Genomic DNA, 20,152 nt, shown 5'->3' with positions numbered 1-20,152 from the left:
AAAACTGCAGCCTCACAGGAGCTGGGAGCTGAAGTCAAAATTCCTCCCTATAGAGAAAACACTTCAGTCTGCCGGGGACTCCGGTGGGTGTTGACCCTGGGTCATCCCCGGAACCTTCACTTCAAAAGGGGTCGAGTGGTGGGGGGGGGGGAGGAGAGAGAGAGAGAGAGAGAAGAAGCCACCAGCAGACTCCCCCTGGAAAGGCTCCTCCGAGCAACTGGCCACCCAGAGGGGTGTTCTCCAGTGCGGCCATGACATCTCCGTAGGACAATACAAGCAGAGGAACCTCCTGCTGTGAGCTCAGCTGCCCCATGATTGGCACTGAAGCTCTGGAAGTTGAAACCTCAGAAGGGGCTTCCTGCTGTGAGCTCTGCTCTCGGCACCAACAAGGGGCTTCTGTAAGCTCTGTGCTGCTCTGAGTTCTACTCTGGGCAACTACTGCACCAAGAGGGCACAGTTACTGTACCATCTCTAAAAGAGCGACACAGAGAATCCCTGCTGTCAGCTCTGCTTCAGCACAGAGACACCAGAGGCTTCCAGAACAACAGTTACAGAAATGTAGGTAACTGTTTTTTATTATAATCTTTTCCTCTAGCTTTCCTGACACCTAGGTTTGACCCTCTTCAGACTAGAAAATCCAGCTGATAGGATCCTCTTTCTTACTCATACATTTGACATTGTTCCCTCCTCTTAGAATTCCTATCTTCCCCTCATCCCTGTATCCGTTTTAAACTTCTTGTCCTTGCCTGGCATAAGTTTGCCTCTCTCTATGTGCCCTCATTTAGTTGCATTGCCCTATCCCTTGCATGCTACCATGCTAACCTCAACATGCTCTTTGTTCACTGCTCCCACACTGCTTCCTAAGCATGAATATCCTTTCTGAGCAAGTCCATAGGGCTGTTGCTTTTTCCACATTCAAATCCCTCCTGGAGACCTACCTGTGATACCCAATCAACTGATCATGGCAGTGTTGTGGGATGGGCAGTTAAAACATTATCATAAATCATGATCTGATCAGTTACCACGTGGTCACTTTACTTATGTTATACCCTTTTGCTTTACCTTCTATCTGTAATTTTTTACCTTTAGAGTGTAACGTCTTGTGTTTGTACAGTGCCTAGGACATTGGTACTGCTGAAAACAGTATAAATGTTTCATGAGTGCTTCCTCTTCCATCTGAACCGCAACCACAGACTGGCTGTAGGAACTTGATTCAAAGCGTGAAATGTTTTGCTTTCTGTAATTTTGAAACCTGCTTCCACATGAGATTCTAAAAAAGTTTCCTCATCACAGTCTCTGTATAATCTTGATAGATATAGGCACACACAGACACATCCCAACACTGTTCAATCACCTTTTTAGAAAATAGTACTTTTGCTCATTGACTATACATTATGTAGAAAACACTCTTTGGTTCCGTTGTATTCCACAAACACAGTTGCACATGGTCTCCCTTTAGGAACATGTCCTGGATCAAAGATTCTTATAGCAAAGATAGTGTGACTAGGATTGACTATTTTCTGTACATTATATGTAATCCTATTAGTAGTAATACTGGTATTTATGCAGTGCTTGGAAGATCATTTAGAGATTATGCCTAGATGCCGCAGGGATGGTTGCTTTACAAATACCTGGAAAGACAAATATACAAGTGCTTATTTAATCTTTTGTCCCAGTAACAGTGGAAAGAACCTACTAGGAAAGGCTTTAAAGTTCCCTACAAGAGCTTACTCAGCAGGTCAGTAAAGAAAATGAGTAATGATATTGGAATAACTGTCTATTCTAAACTTGCTTTGAGGTGCTTGTCACGTCTTTGACAGGTTAGTCCACTTTATCTGTGCTCCATTTCTTAATAACTTGGTTTCAATTTCCTCCATCTTTCTATGTTGAGTTCTTCAAAAATGTGCTCATCCAAAGCTCTGGGTTCATGTACAAAAATGAAGCCAGTTAGGACCAATTTTCAAGGTGTAGTCTTCCCAGCCTATCTAGATAAGCGTTTTCGTCATCCACACAGCTTACTTCCTAATAAGAGCTTTTGAAGTGTGACTCAAATGTTACTATGATTGTGTGCTGCTGACATACTCTGTTTATCAGGAAGCTAGATTGCATGATCTAGATTGGATTTTATAAACTAACTCTCATTTCAGCAGCTCTAGCCAGGGAAGTTTGAGACTTAAAGAAAAATGCCACTCTCAGTGTAGCTTAGCAGATGTACCATAATGCATTGCACAGAAAAATGATTGCTTTCCAAGACTGTCATGTAACAAGACTACTACTTTACTACATTTATAGTTTAGAAGGAATTTGTATAGAGCAGAAACAAAGCTTGGTGATTTTAATTAAGTCAAAGCTTTTTGAAGAATCCAGCTGTATTTATAACTTGCTATTGAAGTGATCACAAATTCAGTTTGAAGCTTTGCTCTTACTTACTGGCATTAGAATTTCTTTGTTCATTGGAATTTCCTACCAATTTGAGTTTTCTGATGTAATCTGGTAACATGAGACCAAATGATGGTATTAGCATAGTTTATGCAGTAGTTCAAGAACTGTACAAGTGGAGATAGTTGCATATGTAATTTCATTTCTGAAAGCACAGAAATCCCAGCTGTACACAAAGTTGTGACCAGTATATAAACTATAAAGAATTCCTCACTTGCACAGAATGCAATATGAATGGTATCAACAGTTGAAGAATCCGCTTAGAAAAGCTCATGTTGAAATATGGAAAATACTAGTATCTTCAAAACATGTCATAAGCTATTTTGTAGTAGAAACACAATGTTTAAATTTAACATTTATGTTGATTGGACAACTTTGAAAGGCTACCAAAATAGTTTAACTTTGTGATTTCCTGCAGGTAACACAATGCAAATTCTTTTTTATGCTAGCAAAGTAGTTTACTTAATAAAACTGTCATGAGACGACAAAGCAATACTTACCTCCATATCAAAAGTTACTGTACAAAACTCTATTGTGAAATTGTCATCCATATATGAAACTGGTCCTTCTAGATTTATACATGCCTGATATAGGGCTGTGTGTTCTGTCTTATTCAGGGTGAACTATAAGTCCTCCAAACCCAGTTTTAAATTCTCGCTTCATAGGGCCTCCTACTATGAGGTATCAGTTGATGATGGTCCATGGGAAAAGCAGAAGAGTTCAGGGCTCAATGTATGCACTGGAACAGGATCAAAAGCCTGGTAAGTTAGTGTCACAATTTTAATATTAAAGTACTAAATGTTTCTCATCTGAAACAAATTTTGAATGACTTAAAGTTTCTAAAACTGTGTTTTCCGATATGCTCATTTTCTTTAGCTTCTAACGCATCGGGTCAATTATTTTGAGCAATATATAAGTTACCATAAACAAGTTTCTATCTGATGAATAACTAATGCATAATTTAAAAGAAAAATTGTTGACCAATATGTGCTCAGTTTTTCTGCCTGTCATGGCTCGAGTGGCAGACAGACAACCACATGATGTAAAGGGAAAGTCTTGGAGGATCTGGAGAGTGAAAACTACATTGGGGCCACAGGTTGTGGTCAGGAGAATGTGAGGGGGAAGCCACCTGGAGGTGAGAGTTGGCATAGGGGGGATGGGAAAGAGCCAGCCTCTGTTGGATTTGCAGAGTCCACCAAATTTCATGTCACTCATTGCAATGTAGCCCGTGTGTTTTTTATATTAAATTGTTGTTTCACACTGTCCAAACATTTTTTCAGTTTTCATTGTGCTGTAGACTATTGTATTGGAAAATACATAATTTCAGGTGGTAGTTGTTGAGGATGAGCATGGAGGGCTTGGCAGCCAAGCAGGGCGAGCCGCTACAGTGTTTGGCAGCTGGGAATGTACATTAGGCAGATGATTCTGGATGGGTGATGGCAGATGGATAGCAATAAAATAGTTGTCACTTAAAGACAACTCAATTTCAAAGTTTAAAATCCAGTGAGATGAATGGGGCAGGTCACATGGATGCTTCCTGCACACAAGAAGACAACACTGCACTATTCCTATTTTCATGATTATTTTCACAATCTTAAGTGTTAGAAACATCAACTTTTAAAATGAATCTGGTGCATAAGATGGCAAGGGTTGAAGTTTATAGCAGATTCTGTGGCTTTTGTTCCAGTAGTGCCCAAATCCTGTCTAACTGGGCTTTTTTCTTCCTTTGGTTCAACAGCTAAAAAGAATGAGAACTTGAATCTTCCTTTGAGCAGGAATTTAATACAGGATCAAGGCCTTGTGCTACTGTACTGTGTAAAAACATAGTAAAAGACAGAGCCTTCTAATCTAATTTAATATAAAACATAATGGGCCTGATTTTCATTTACACAAAGACTCTTTTACTTTGGTGGTACAAAAGGGCCTGAAAGCATAAATATATATTTGTTTGAGTTGTGGAAAGCCTGCCTCAATGAGAATCTGGCCCATTGGGTCTTCTGTTAAATTAGAAGACCTAATGGTCCTGATTCTAATTTACGCTCAGGCACCTTTACATTACTCAAGCGTAAATATATTCCATTTTAAGTCCCTTTTACACTTCCAAAGTAATGGAAAGAAGTCTTTTGTATATGACAGTCAGGTTCAATTACGGTTGCCAGTTTTCGCTGGACATATTCCTGGAGGTTTCATCACAACGGTCTTTAATTAAAGATTAATCTTTCGTTCCTGGAGATTCTAGGACAATCCTGGAGGGTTGGCAACCCTATGTCCAATAAGTAGGTGGAAGAATGAGGGTAAGAGGGATATGCACATAGACTAACTGTGCTCAATTTGCAGGTTTTGAGTTGATTTTCTTTTAGATATAAAGAAAACAATTGCCAGCTATTGCTTGGTGGATCTAAGGATGGTGACAGAGGCAGAATTAAGTTTATTTGTATAACTTTATTTGTGTCTTTCCAAAATGTAGATGATTTTTAATCCAACAGTTGTGTCAAGGCATTTTCTGAAATGGTTATCATCTTTACTAAACTTTGATTACAAACATTTTTTTCTCCTCGATAATTTTGAAATCTTTATGGAAGAGATTTTGTCAGCACATGTTACTCACCAAACACTATCTTTACTTCCATGTTTAGGTCCTATAATATTAACAAGGTGGCAACCCAGGCTGTTGAAGAGATCCTTAAGATTGGTGAGTTGACAGCACACACAGCATTACATGTTAATTTTATCTGAAGATGATCATGTCTAATTGGGTCCTTTTCTTCCTTTGGTTCAACAGCTAAAAAGCATGAGAGCTTGAATCTTCCTTTGAGCAGGGAACTAATACAGAAAGGTTAGTGAAAATAACATTTTTAGTAGTTTTATAGCATTTTTTAAATAATTCATATTTATTGTATTCTATTACTTAACAATTACAGCACTTAAAAGTGCTTCATTAGGCTAAACATTAGTTTTTCCTTAAGAGAAAGCACATTTAATTAAATATAATGTACCATATGATCTGCAATTCAAGAATCTTTATACTTCAGTGTGTAACAGGCATAAATATTTTGGTAGAGAATTTCAGATCTTTACAATTGAGAACTGATACTTGGAATAATGGTTCTGAATTGAGAGAGCCAGTCAGTGGTTAGTCATGCAGTGGAACTGTAATGACTCTTCCTGTAAAGATGTATCCTTTTAATTCTAACTGGGTACTTCTAAAAATCATAAATGCTTTCTAAACAGTTTTATAGTGGAACTGTTTCCTCTGCTTGGAATGTGAAACCTTGAGAATGACTAACTCCTCTAGAGAAAGTGATGGTCCAATTTCTGTATTTACAGTAACAAATGAATATAATGACTCCCTGCTATATAGTCCAGAAGAACCAAAGATGTTTTTCAGTATTCGAGAGCCTATTGCAAACCGAGTTTTTTCAAGTAGTCTGCAGCGTGGGTTCTTTTCAAAGTAAGTATTGCCTATAAATGTAATTGAACACTTAGCATTTAACTGATATGTAGAATAAAATAGGTAGCCTGAGAGCTTGACTTAAATGTGCTTGATACTCAAGTTTTTGTGTCCATACTGAGTGGGAAGCAAGTGTCCTCCTTTCTCTTAGATGCTTTCAGGACTAATAGTGCAGACCAAGGAAAGAATTTCACTTCATCTGAATAGATCACATGAGATGGACAAAAATATAAACAATATTAAAGTGAACAAAACCATGGAGTTTACTCAAAGTGCTGAGGTCTGAATGTGATCGAGGCCCCCAAAAAAGAATAGTATAGGAAAACTGTTAAAGCAGGAAGCTTTTGATATGGGATGAGTTCTTAACAGTGTTCACCACCATTTGCATATTCTGTATTGGAGACATTCTATTTGAGTATAAATTTACACTAGGTTTGTTTGGGACAAAGTTAAAGATGGGACAGTGGAGAGGTAAAATGCTGGATAATCTCATTCCAATTTAATAGATTAAGCCTTGAAATTCCACACACACACACACACACACACACACACACACACACACACACACACACACACACACACACACACACACACACACACACACACACACACACACACACACACACACACACACACACACACACACACACACACACTGCTTTGTTTCTATGAAATTCTTTCCAAAAGTCACATCACAGTCACCCTCACTAAAGGAGGTGAGTCACTGTTTCTTTTCTCCCAGCAATGGACACCGTTCATACAGCCGATTCTGCCGCCTCCTTCTCCCCATTCCTCTCTGCACACCAGTGCCCCCTTGCAAAGGAATGGCTGATTCTGTCTTTCTGTGGGCTGGTTAGAAACGCCTTTTCTTAGGAAGTTGGACAGAACCCTTGCCTAATGGGAACTTTGTAGTAGAATGAGACTTTGCTTGCAGGAAATGCATGGGTGGTAGCGGAACGTAAGGGTCTATAAAATGTCATCCTCATCCCCATGAAAATATTGAAGCTTTTAATATGACAGGTCTTCCTCAAACTGTCCAGGTTAAGGCTACGCCCACACTGCCCAGTTTACAGCAGCACAGCTGTGCCTCTGCTGTTTATCGTCAGGAGAGAGCTGTCCATACTGGCGCTTTTTGTCGGTAAAACTGTTGTCGCTCAGGGGTCTTTTTTTTTTTTTTCATACCCCGAGTGACAACAGTTTTACCAATGAAAAATGGTGAACTCTACCCCTGCAACAGCAGTCCACCCAGGCCAGAGATTGGTAGCATTGTTTCTGAGGGTGGTGCTTTGGAAAGTTTAAGGAGTTCCCATTTTCGTACCAGAAAAGATTGACAGGGACCTATTCCTTCCATCAGAGGCAGGGGGCAGGACATTTGACTGTACCTCAAAAGTAAGAGGATAATCAAGTAGAAATATAAAAGCTATGTTTAAATTTAACCTTTTTTGAGATCACATGAAGACCAGGATTGGTCTTTGGCTTTACTGGAGCTTTTTTCCTACTTTAGGCATGGTTGGAAGAAGATGTCTGTTTCTGAAGGCTTTTGGCCTGAAGTTTAGGTTATACTGAGCTATTGTAATACTTGGATATATTTTGTTATAAGATATGAGCTATGATAAACAGAAATTAATGACATTCATTGGTTGTCATTAGAAAAATGATATTTTTCTGAATACTTATCTGAAATGATCCACTCAATGTGCAGCGGCAGTCAAAAAAAAGTGAACAGAATGTTGGGAGTCATTGAGAAAGGGATAGATAATAAGACAGAAAATATATTGCCGCTATATAAATCCATGGTATGCCCACAGCTTGAATACTGCGTACAGATGTGGTCGCCCCATCTCAAAAAAGATATATTGGAATTGGAAAAGGTTCAGAAAAGGGCAACAAAAATGATTAGGGGTATAGAACAGACTCCGTATGAGGAGAGATTAATAAGACAGGGACTTTTCAGCTTGGAAAAGAGATGACTAAGGGGGATCTGATCGAGATCTATGAAATCATGACTGGTGTAAAGAAAGTAAATAAGGAAATGTTATTTACTCCTTCTCATAATACAAGAACAAGGGGCCACCAAATGAAATTAATAGGTAGCAGGTTTAAACCTAACACAAAAATATTTTTTCACACGACGCACGGTCAACCTCTGGAACTCCTTGCCAGAGGGTATTGTGAAAGCTAATACTATAACAGGGTTCAAAAGGGAGATAGGTCCATCAATGGCATCCCTAGCCTCTGTTTGCCAGAAGCTGGGATTGGGTTACGGCATGGACCACTTGATGCTAACCTGTCTGTTCATTCCCTTTGGGGCATCTGCCATTGGCCACTGTCAGAGGACAGGATACTGGGCTTGATGGACCTTTGGTCTGACCCAGTATGGCCGTTCTTATGTTATATTAATTCATTCTTCTAAATGGTTGCATTGTACTTCTTATTACAGATGGCAAAGTGCTGAGTTCTAGATAATGTACAATAGAGCAGTGTTTCAAAATAGTTTTTACTACATGCGGATTGTGCATGGGGGGCAAAACTAGATTAAGACTATCTGGGGTGCTAGTTATACCCCAACACAAGGTCCCCTGAAGCCCTCTTTTCTTATTGTGGTCCTGCCCCCCCATCTGAAGTGATGGTGATGGAGAGGCTGTGGCAGTCGCCCCGTTAACATCCCCCAGGAGTGGCAGCAGGAGCCTCCCTCTCCCTGGGAGCAGCAGGGGTAAGGGCCAGTACGAACTTAGCAGTGGGGGTGAATCTGCATGGGTGTGTGGGCTGGGCCTGCTGCATTCTTCTGTCATACTCACATTCCAGTTTCTGGGGGTGATACATAGGCCAGTTCACACATCTCAGAGCTGTTGTTTCAGACTTTCTGCATTCTCAGGCAGACATCACTGCATCAGGTATACTTGAGTCGCATTTTCTTTGTGACGGTAAGGATAGAAACTTCCTTTTTTTTTTTTTTTTAAATGAACATTTACATTCTGACTTTATTGTGTTGGATCTGGGACCAGGGCTTGCGACTATAGTGCTCATCTCTGCCTTAATCCATCCCTGCTCACAGAAGTCCCCCATATGCATAAGTGTAGATTTATGGCTTTAGGATTCTTCTTGCTTTAATTGCTGTCCCATTTTTGGTCAGTGTGACATTTTTGAAAACTTATTTTTTATTTATACCACTCTCACTTTCTACACATTCCGAAGGATAAACCCCAACAGTTGAATTCCTTTTCATTTTAAAGGTAAGTTAACTGGAAGAATATGATAGTGGCAATGTCTGTTGGTGTTTTGTTCAGTATTAGAAGAGGGTGCTTCTAGAAAATTTATAGGTAAAGTTTTAGCTTAAAATACATGTAATCAAACTCATTTAATATTGACAGTAATCAGCCAGTTCTACATAAGGGATTTTCCAATAAGCAATATCACTTTCAAGCTTGCAGTTCTTTAGTGGTAAAAGGCAAAATCATTCCCATCTGACCACATCTGTTTTGCATACAATGAAGAATGTGTAAACCTTTCACCTTGTTTGAAAATCACTAGTGCTGCTAATTAGAAATACTGAAATTGCTTGTGCGGTATGCAATGATGAATTGATGCTCATGACTTTAATTGGACATCAAATAGGTAGCATTGTGCTGAACTGGTTTATGTTCCATGTAGTTTTGTAAGAAATCTTCCATTAAGCAAGTCAGTATTAAATGGGTTTAATTGTAGCTTCCTTTCAAAACTTAACTGAGCAACAGCATTCTCATTATTTGATCAGTCGCACTATGTAGGCTGTCTTTCTTTTCTAGCAGACAATACAATTCTGGCTGGATGGCATTTGGATGGCTACTTTCATCCTTCATGTAGATTCCTTCCTCTCCTAAGCAAAGTGCTAATACTGTAAATTTTTTACTGTTTAGTACAGTTTGAAGTTCGTTTGAAAAGATGCTTAAAGAATAGTGCATTCTTTCAGTGGGATTCTATATGGATGGAGACAGGGAGGATTGATTTAATTGAATAATTGAATTAAATAATTGATTTTAAACCTTGTTTTGCATTTGTAGTTATTTTCTTCAAGTGTAGTTGATTCTTCTTTGAGTGATTGCTCATATGTATTCCACAATAGGTGTGTGTGCTCACCGTGTGCACCGGTGCCGGAAGTTTTTCCCCTATCAGTACCCATAGGGGAGCGCCCCTAGCAACCCCTGGAGTGGCACCTCCATGGCGTGGTATAAGGGGCGCTGCGCGGTCCCCGCACCCTCAGTTCCTTCTTGCTGCCAGTGAAGGTGCGTCAGGACTGCTCTGCTCCAGCTTTGCTGTAGCTCGTCCCCAGTACTTCTTGTTTGTTCAGAGTTGGTACCTGTAGTTAGTTAGTTAGTTAGTTAGTTAGTTAGTTAGTTAGTTAGTTAGTTAGTTAGTTAGTTAGTTAGTTAGTTAGTTAGTTAGTTAGTTAGTTAGTTAGTTAGTTAGTTAGTTAGTTAGTTAGTTAGTTAGTTAGTTAGTTAGTTAGTTAGTTAGTTAGTTAGTTAGTTAGTTAGTTAGTTAGTTAGTTAGTTAGTTAGTTAAGTCTAGTTTAGCCAAAGCGCCTGAGCGCATCCCGGGTTTTAAGTTGTGTGACACTTGTAGGTGATCTAAGCCAGTGAGTGATCCGCATGCGGACTGTTTATGCTGTTTTGGGGGGAACCCATCTCAGCGATCACTGCATGATTTGCAAGTCATTTAAGCCTTGGACCAAGAGAGAAAGGGACATCAGGCTCCAGGCTATTCTTATGGAGTCGGCGCTGACCCTGGCTCCAGCACACCGCTCCAAGTTGGCACCGGGTACCGCGGTGTTGGTGCGCGGTGACCTCTCGGTGCCATCAACTAACTGGCACCGCTCCCTGACCGTGGGACTCTCCGAGAAGCCTTGGAAGAGGCTTTCCTCGCCGCAGCACCAGAGTAAACCTGGGACAGGGGCTAGACCCATGTCGGGCAGTCCTCGGTCCCAACCGGCCCCTAGGCCTCTGACTCAAGTCAAGTGGAGTAGCCTGGCCCATTCGGAGCAGGCCTCCCTGGATGTCCTCCACACTGGCGGCCCTGCAAGTGGCCCGGGATGTTATGTCCGTGCCAGTACCAGGAGCACCACTGGTGTCGGCCCCGCACTCCAGAGGCAGGCTGCCACTGGGATCTCCACAGTCGCCCCTGGCTCAGTACCGGTCTTGGTCGAGGGAATGTTCCAGATGCCATTCGCCACCCAGTGACCATTCAGGGCAGAGTCCACGTGGATTGCCCTCGACGTCCACCAGCCTGTCTGGCTGGGTGCCATCTGATCGGGACTCTCAGCACCACTCTGCCTCGAGGAGCGAATACCAGCGGGACCAAGGCAGACAACGCCATAGGTCCTCACCTACGAGGGGCTATCGCAGCCTGTCACGGCACGGGCGTCGACGTCGTTCCCGTTCGTCATCCTGCTCCAGGACCCCGCCTCGGCACTGCCTCCATAGTCCCAGGCGTCGATTGCCGGCGTCTCGCCATTGCGGGTCTGCCTGTTGGAGCCAATCGCAGTTTACTGATGGTACTGGTCCTCCATGTTGGGATCATGGTCCCGTGGTTGGCACCGCTCCCGGCTCTGCCACTCCTCCCGATCCAGAGACAGCAGCGGGTCATATGTCAGCCCGGCCTCCTTTGTAGCCATCCATCGATGGGCCAAGCCAGCTAGACCGAGCAGCCGGCTCCCCTGGTGCTGCAGCAGGTGCAGTGGCACCGGGCCCCGTGGCCGGCCCAATGGTACCAGTGGGCACTGTGGCCCCCGACGCAGCCCCTGGTGGGGGCTTGCTCGGTGGCCGGAGCCTCGGAAGGACTATTGGCCTCCCTCTCCAGACCCCCGAGGAAGGAGTTGGTGGGACGTACATCCTTGGGATTGTGCCTGGAGAGCTACTATGTGGTGGACCCTCCGGTGCCAGTGGACACACAAAGTACCGCACCGGCCTCCTCACCCTCCCCAGATGAGGCGATTACAGCCCCTTCTCCCTCCGTCCCGCAGGAGGACTTTAGGGCCCACCAAGAACTCTTTAAAAGGGTGGCATCAAGCCTCCACCTCCAAGTGGAGGAGATGGAGGAGCCCTTGGGCTCCCTGTTTAACGTACTATCCTCCTTGGCACTGGGCAGGGTGGCCTTGCCTCTCCACGAAGGGGTGGCAAACCCCGGCCTCATTGGCCCCCATCTCTAAGAGAACAGCATGCAAGTATTTTGTACCCGCGAAGGCACATGAATACTTATACACTCAACCACAGGGAACGGCAGGGCCAACCAGCCTCTACCCCGAAAAATAAAGATTCAAGGAGGCTGGACTCATTTGGAAGGAAAATTCATTCGTCCTCGAGCTTCCAGTTATTTGAGTGGTGAACCACCAGGCTCTCCTGGGCTGGTATGAGTTCGATCTGTGGGGCTCCTTGCCCAAGTTTGAGGACTGAACTCCTTCGTGTTGTGCTCCAGGAGTGAAAGTGCTGTGGAGGAGGGCACAGCGGCTGCCAGGGCAACCCTGCAGGCTGCTTCAGATGCAGTGGATACGGCCGCGCAGTCCATGGCCTCTGCGGTATTCATGAGACGGGTGTTGTGGCTCCTGCTCTTTGCACAGTGATGCACAGACCTCCCATTTGACAGCAAAGCTTTGTTTGCGGAACAAACAGATACAAAGCTGCATGGCCTGAAAGGGAGCCTCCCTCCCACCGGACAGGTTCGAGACCCTGAAAGGGCTCATCGACAGGGTCACAAGGTTTCCGGTGATAACAGCCAGAGCGTGCCTCCAGATCTTGGGTCACTTGTCGGCGTGTATGTATGTGGTCTGCCACACCAGACTCAGGATGTGACCCCTCCAGCTCTGGTTGGCCTCGGAGTTCTCCCAGGCCAGGGACAGGATGGACAAAGTCCTCATGGTGCCCAAGCCAGTGCTTGCCTCCCTAAGGTGGTGGTCCTCCCCGAGAAATACGCTCCAGGGGCTCGTGTCGGGGCCCTGCCCCTGAATGGGTCGGACCTGGGGTAGGGGGCCCATGTGGGGAGCGTTCAGACCCAAGGTCTGTGGTCGGTTCGGGATTTGACCCTACACATAAATGTCAAGGAGCTCAGGACGGTGCGGCTGGCATGCATGGCCTTCCATTCGCACCTGGAGGACTGGGTGGTCAGGGTCCTCACGGACAACACGGCCTCAATGTTCTACATCAACAGGCAGGGCGGGGACAGATCCTCTTCCCTCTGCCGCGAAGCCCTCAGGTTGTGGGACTTTGGTATAGCCCACATCATCTGCCTACAGGCCTTCCATCTGCTGGGTGCCCAGAATGCCCAGGTGGATCACTTGAGCAGGAACTTCTCCTCTCAGCACGAGTGGTCTCTCCACCCAGAGGGGGTGCACAGACTTCTCCAAGTGTGGGGAACTCCCCAGGTGGACCTGTTCACGACTCGGCAGAACCGTCGCTGTCCCCGGTTCTGCTCAGGGGGGGCTGGGACAGGGCGCTATTTCCGATGCCTTCTTCCTGTCCTGGTCAAGCCAGTTTCTCTGTGCCTTCCCCTCATTCCCGCTGATCAGCATGGTCCTGGAAAAGATAAAGACTGACAAGGCCTGGGTCTTCCTGATTGCCTGGCATGGGCCAGGCAGCATTGGTATGGGACCCTCATGGGCTTGGTGGTTGCCCCGCCGTGGTTGTTGTCAGCCTGCCCGGACCTGCTCTCCCAGGACCAGGGCTGCCTCCTCCACCCCAACCTAGTGGCACTCCACCTCACGGCGTGGCTGCTCAGTGGTTAGGTAGGGAAGAAAGGACGTTCTCGGAAGGGGTTCAGCGCGTCCTCCTGGAAAGCAGGCAGCCCTCCACATGCTGAGCCTACTTGGCAAAGTGGTCTTGGTTTTTCCAGATGGGTGGACGAGCGGGGAGTGTCCCCAGTGGCCGCCCCGATCCAGCTTATTCTGGACTACTTCCTTCATCTTAGAGCCCAGGGCCTGGCACCCTCGTCAGTCAAGGTGCACCTGGTGGCCATATCGGCCTTCCATCCACCGGTGCAGGACCACATGGTATTTTCCCATGCTATGACTGGCCAATTCCTTAAGGGGTTGGATAGTCTCTTCCCGTACGTTCGGCCCCCAGTCCTCCAGTGGGACCTGAACCTGGTGCTGGACCGCCACACGGGCCCCCCGTTTGAGCTGCTAGCTACATCCTCCTGGTCGCACCTCTCGTGGAAGGTAGGCTTCCTGGTGGTGATCACGTCGGCTAGGCGGGTCTCGGAACTCAGGGCCCTGACCTCCGAGCCCCTGTACACGGTGTTTTATAAAGATAAGGTCCAGCTCTGCCCACATCCCTCATTCCTCCCGAAGGTGGTCTCCGCCTATCGCATGGGTCAGAACATTTTTCTACCAGTCCTCTGCCCCAAGCCCCATGCATCCGGTGAGGAGCGCCGCCTCCACTCGCTGGATGTGAGACAGGCTCTGGCTTTTTACCTGGAGCGGACTAAGCCATTCAGGAAGTCCTCACAGCTCTTCATCACGTCGGCCGAATGCATGAAAGGTTGGCCGATCTCCACTGACCTCGTGCATCCATACCTGTTATGACCTGGCGGGAATTCCTCCGCCACCAATTGTAAGGGTACACTCAACTAGGATGCAGGCCTCGGCTGCCTTTTTGGCCCATGTCCCCATTCAGGATATTTGTAGGGCTGCCACATGGTCTTCAGTTCACACGTTCACCTCGCATTATGTGATAGTCTCCCAAACCAAGGAGGACGCTGGGTTCGGCCTGGCCAGCCTCCGTTCCAAGAGTCTGTGAACTCCTACCCACCTCCAACAGATATAGCTTGGAATCGCCTGTTGTGGAATACACGTGAGCAATCACTCGAAGAAAAGACTGTTACCTTTTCCGTAACTGGTGTTCTTCGAGTTGTGTTGCTCATGTCTATTCCACATCCCGCCCTCCTTCCCCTCTATCGGGGTTGTCTGGCAAGAAGGAACTGATGGTGGAGGGAGTGCACAGCGCCCCTTATACTGCCCCATGGAGGCACCACGCCAGGGGTCGCTAGAGGGGCTCTCCTACGGGTACTGCTAGGGGAAGAACTTCCAGGACTGGTGCACATGTTGAGCACGCACACCTATTGTGGAATAGACCTAAAGAATACATCTCAAAGAACGCCAGTTATGGAAAAGGTAACTTTCTTTTCTTAGTGGTTGGTTTGCAATTAAATACAGCATTTACACTAAATTTACTATTTCTTTTTGCTAACTAGGAACGTATATTATATCTATATACCTTTTTTATATAGCTTATTTTACACTTATTAGGATTATTCGTTTTCAACTTTTAATTACGTTGCAAAATGAATGACGCATTTCTTATTTACTAAATCACTGGTTTTCAACCTGTAGTTTGCAGACCTCTGAGGGTCTGCAAAGTATGCTTTAAGATTTCCAAAAACGTCCGAAACTCCATTCGAAGTGCAAGGGTCTGCAAATGAAAAAAGGTTGAAAAACACTGCACTAGATGGTTAATTATTTTACTTGTGATTTGTGCCAAGCTCTATTTGGATGGAAATTCAAATTCAATTAATGTACAAACAAACATTGTAAAATGATTTTATTAGTTAAATAACACTACTTTAAATGTGCTGGATACATACATTTTATGATAAACTTTTTTCTTATCAAAACATGTTTTGCATTTAAAACTGATTTATTAAAGTAAGTGTCATCTGTATGAACTGAGTTGAACAGATTGTTTCTGGTCACCATGTCTTTCAAGATTTTAGAACTAGTAGATCTCATCTAGTTTTTATTTGTAGATTGGAAGAGGGGAAAACAAGCTTTTCAAACTTCCAATTAGTGTCTCAATGTTGGATTAAGTAGTCATTTAATTGAACTAGTTGAATAAACTGAAATAAATAAAATATTCTTTATGTACAGAAGAGGCTGCTGCTCTCAAAAGCTGGTTCTGCAGTTCAGCAATTTCTGGTTTCTTCTGCTGACCCAGTGACTTCCACCAGTTCAGTGCTTTGACTTTGTTTAAAACTTGCCAGCAAACATCTATATACTGCTTAATATTTTTTATTTAATTTAAATTATTTTAATAGATTATAGTAAATTTAGGCCTTAAAGTAGACTGTCAGTTTCAAATGTAATTTTAAATAGGTTTATTTAAAAAAAAATTATTTTAAAATAAACGTGTTTAACTTAAATTTTAAAAAATCTATTTTTATTCACCCTGGCTTGGGATGTTTCTTCTGATTTACTAACACATAAAACAGAAGGGGCTATTCAGTCTATTAGAACTAACCCTTTGTCCGATACTTTAGTGTATTTTCTAAATGTTTTATAGGAAATCTGAGTGTAACACTTGATGACTTGTCTTTTTTTTTTTTTTTTTTTGCAGGGTTTGTGTCCGATCACGTTGTTGGAATGCCTGTATGGTGGTAGATGGAGGAACTTCTTTTGAGTTTAATGATGGGGCAATAGCTTCAATATTGATCAATACAGAAGATGCATTGCGCACTGTTTTGCTAGAAGAATGAAGAAATGTCATACATTCTGTTGAAATCCTACTAAATCCTGCACCCAGAGAAGGGACTCACTGCAGAGATAGACAGTACATCAGAATGCTGCATTATTTTGAGTTGGAAAATTTGCTTCTCTTGATGCAAGAATATTGAGAAAAGTGACCTGAAATAATTTCCCATTCCTGGGATGGGGAAGTCTTGGAAAAAACTGTTTTTTGAGCTTTATTACACCTGACACAAAGGAAATGTATCCAACTTCAGTGAAATGTGATTTTTTTTTAGCCTTTTAAGATGAATGTGACAGAACACTTTTTTAAAAAATTAGGTAGATGGGTTCAAATGAAATAAAGTGGTTAGCCTTGAATATTCAACTGTACAGGTTTTTAATAGCAGTCTGGAACTGAATGAACCAAACACCTCAACCATTCATACATATTATACTTTTACACAATAGTACGCTAAGATTCATTGAGTTGATGCAAGCATAAAGAATAGACTTTGGAAAATAAATGCTAATGTTGGCCTAACTGAAATGGAGATTTTTTTTTTTGTACCCTCTTCAAAATTTTATAACACTACTTTGTGGTATGGTTTGTGGTAGATCTTTCAGCTCTTCCAGTGATTTTTCTACTCTTTTGGTATTTACTTCAAGACTTTTTTTTGGAAAATGTTTGTTCCAGTGATTAAAAAACTAATTTATTTTGAGTGAGGTAACTCTTCCCTATGTTTCATCTGAAATCTAGATTTTTATTGTTGTTGCCTGCTATAAATCTCTTTTTTAATACAAATTATTTTAACTGCAATAAATTATGCTGCTTCAATGAATACATTAACTGGCCAGCAAGTGTTCTGTCAATTAGACAGTTGAAGAGAATGGTATAGAATTATATAGTTTGGGTTTTAAAAAGCGGTATTTGGAGTTAGTAAGTAAAGTGACTTGGTTTTAAATTGAGTACTTGATCTGCTTCATAGCTATACTTCTGAAAATGCAGAAAAATCACATACCATTCTTTTTGTATGCCAAACATGTATGGGAGACATTAGGGTCTAATGGAAGAGGCACAGGATTAACCTCTATACCTGTTTTCCCCATTTGTAGAATGGAGAGAGTATTTTGAAGGGAAATTAAATACTTTGATATTTATGCATAAAGAGCCCTATATAAGTGCTAAATTATTCTGCTGACACTCTTGACTGACTGACCGATTTATTCTTTTGGTCCCATACACACAACTTCATTATGCAGATAAGTATTTAAGCACAATGTGTCTGCAAAAGGGAAGAGCCCATTGTTATCCACAGAAACAGTAAACAACTCCATGATCATCTCGGGAAAGGTGGTGTGCTGAGTAGCATGTGGATTGCAGGGCAGAACTGGGCAAAACTAAGATAGCAGTTTGAATTTTATGCATGTGACTTAATAGCAACAAAAAGGGTTTGTTTCTACTGTAGAATTAACTTTTATTTCAGAAGTTACTCTTCAGATGATTCTTGTTTGAAGAAATTTATACTGCAGATTTACTCAAATTCTAATGGCAGTCAATGTATTTATTGTTTACATTTTGAAATGATAAACTCTTACTTTACAGGTGGAGCAAGTAGATGAATGATTTTACCCTTATTATCAAATAAGTAGTTTAAATAGGCTTATTTTTTCTGTACTCGGCATGAAAAGTTAAACTCCAATTAAATGTTAAGAGGATAGCCCTGAGATGGTTGAACCAATGATGCCATTGTAATGAGATCAGTTATAGTTACAGGTTTATGCACGCTTTAGATATAACCTTTTCTTTAAAAAAAGAAAAAAAATTGCTGTAGACTGAAATGTGGCATAAATGTCCACTTGAAAGCTCTTTGGGCTGCAAGTGGGAAGGTGGAGTCAGAATAGCCCAATAAGCTCTTTTGAAGCCATTGAAACTATTGGGCTCTACAGTTACCAGACTGATGCTCTTCTACATGTCTAATGCAAAAAACCTGCAAATTTGTTCTAAAACTGAATGTTAGTCTACATTGTGGATTAATCCCTTTTTCAAAAGAGAGATGTGACTGTGCAGGAACCAGAGTATTCCAGTAAATTCATTGTTATGTAAAAAAGAATCCCCCTTTCAACAGTAGTTTCTGCATTCTGTCAATGGATAGGTTGTTTGGCAAATATCCACTGCTGCTGATTGAAGTGTTGCAACTCCTCCATGTAAATATGCACTTTAAATGCGCTAACCCCAAAATAGCCCTTTTAAGTATTTAAATACTTTTTAAGAACACTTTATTTTTATGGCGTTTAAACTAAAGTTAAATAATAGTATGATTTAACTTACTAAAGTAAGAACACTGAAAAGTAGGGCAAAAACTACATCTTCCACTCAGCCAAAATTGTGAAGACTCTCCAAACAAATGAGGATAGATATCATGTGCTGTAATATTTAGAACGGGATGGATGGATTAAACAAAATGAGTTTTTTTTTGCTTTTGAGTTTCAGACCCTTAAATTGAGAATGCTGTGTCTTAAAAGCAACACTGCCAAGTAGTATAGTTCCAGTCTTTGACCTGCTTTTAAGATTTGGTATGAAATATCAGTCGGATTCATAACTATTAAAAAAGACCACCGAATGAGTTAGTGGACCTGAACTGCTCTTTTGTGCCCTCTACTGGCTTTGTAGCTGAAGTTAATCACTTATTGTATTTCTGCTGCTCTTGATGCTGGTGCACAAACTTAAGTAATGAGATGGAACTGTTAGTTTGTGCTCATTAGAAATACTAGCATGGGGTCAAAAATCCATATTGGACAAATCAGTAGGAAGAGCTTATGCGTATTATACAAATTAAGTGTAAACGTCCCTTTAAAATTTGGTAAATTCTAGTGTTTATAAAGGAATGTAATATAAACAACTGATCTGATAGTCTAGGATACTTTTTTGACAGAAGTCACACAATCTAACTGCTTTGTCCATCCAAACAGGTGCTAACTCCAAAATCCAAAGGTGTTTCAGCAGCCTGCTCAATCCAGAACGTTTCGGTTAAGCGATAGTTAACACCACTTAACATTTTGCTAAACTAAAATTTGACATTCTTTGCTTTTTAAAAAGAAACAGTGGTATGTTGATACATACATGTAATAAATGAAATCTGTAGAGTTACATGAAACTGTTTAACGCCTTGTACTTATCTGTATCTTTGTTACAAGTGCTCTTTTAAATATTTATTGAAATCTTTTGACTTGATATGCAGTTTTTCCAATGTTCATTAGTATTTGGCTAAGCAGGAAACATTTCTTTATAGCAGGGGTGGGGAACCTTTTTTCAATCAGCGGCCACTGAGCCACAGAAAAAAATCAGTCGTGGGCTACACACAGCACTGCGGAGGGGTGCAGAGGCTCTAGACTTCCCCCCACAGCAGGCAAGCCGATGCTTGCGGCTCCAGCCCCCCAGGGGGGCATGGAGGCTCTGGGCTTCCCCTAGGCTCTGGGGTGGGGTTCGGGGTGTGGGAGGGGGCTCCGGGGTGGGGAATGGGTTGGGGTGCGGGAGAGGGTTATGATCTGGGGCAGGGCGTTTGGAGTGCAGGCTCCAGCTGGGCGGAGCTCACATCAGGTGGCTCCCAGTTGCTGGCACAGCGGAGCTAAGGCAGGCTCCCTGCCTGCCCTGGCTCTGTGCTGCTCCCAGAAGCGACCACCATCTGCAGCCCCTAGGTGGAGGGACCAGGTGGCTCTGCATGGTGCATGCTGCCCACACCTGCAGGCACCGCTCCCGCAGCTCCCATTGGCTGCGGTTCCCAGCCAATGGGAGC

The 20,152-nt window shown here is 42.9% G+C and overlaps 1 protein-coding gene across 4 annotated transcripts in view; it reads left to right on the top strand.

The window, feature by feature from the left end:
- Positions 1 to 17,642, top strand: part of NADK2 (NAD kinase 2, mitochondrial) — a 66,659-nt gene extending 49,017 nt beyond the window's left edge. For 3 of the 4 annotated variants that reach the window (XM_074952482.1, XM_074952479.1, XM_074952483.1), the window contains 5 exons: positions 3,057 to 3,200; positions 5,076 to 5,131; positions 5,222 to 5,275; positions 5,767 to 5,890; positions 16,249 to 17,642. In XM_074952482.1, coding sequence (XP_074808583.1) covers positions 3,057 to 3,200; positions 5,076 to 5,131; positions 5,222 to 5,275; positions 5,767 to 5,890; positions 16,249 to 16,387 — 517 coding nt within the window. In that variant the 3' untranslated portion in view covers positions 16,388 to 17,642. The remainder of the gene's footprint in view (positions 1 to 3,056; positions 3,201 to 5,075; positions 5,132 to 5,221; positions 5,276 to 5,766; positions 5,891 to 16,248) is intronic. The other variant, XM_074952480.1, reaches the window with a different exon arrangement.
- The last annotated feature ends 2,510 nt before the right edge of the window (positions 17,643 to 20,152 follow it).

This window comes from Natator depressus, chromosome 5, assembly GCF_965152275.1.
Source record: "Natator depressus isolate rNatDep1 chromosome 5, rNatDep2.hap1, whole genome shotgun sequence".
Classification (NCBI taxonomy): Eukaryota; Metazoa; Chordata; order Testudines; family Cheloniidae; genus Natator; species Natator depressus.
This window is presented reverse-complemented; position numbering and strand designations above follow the sequence as displayed.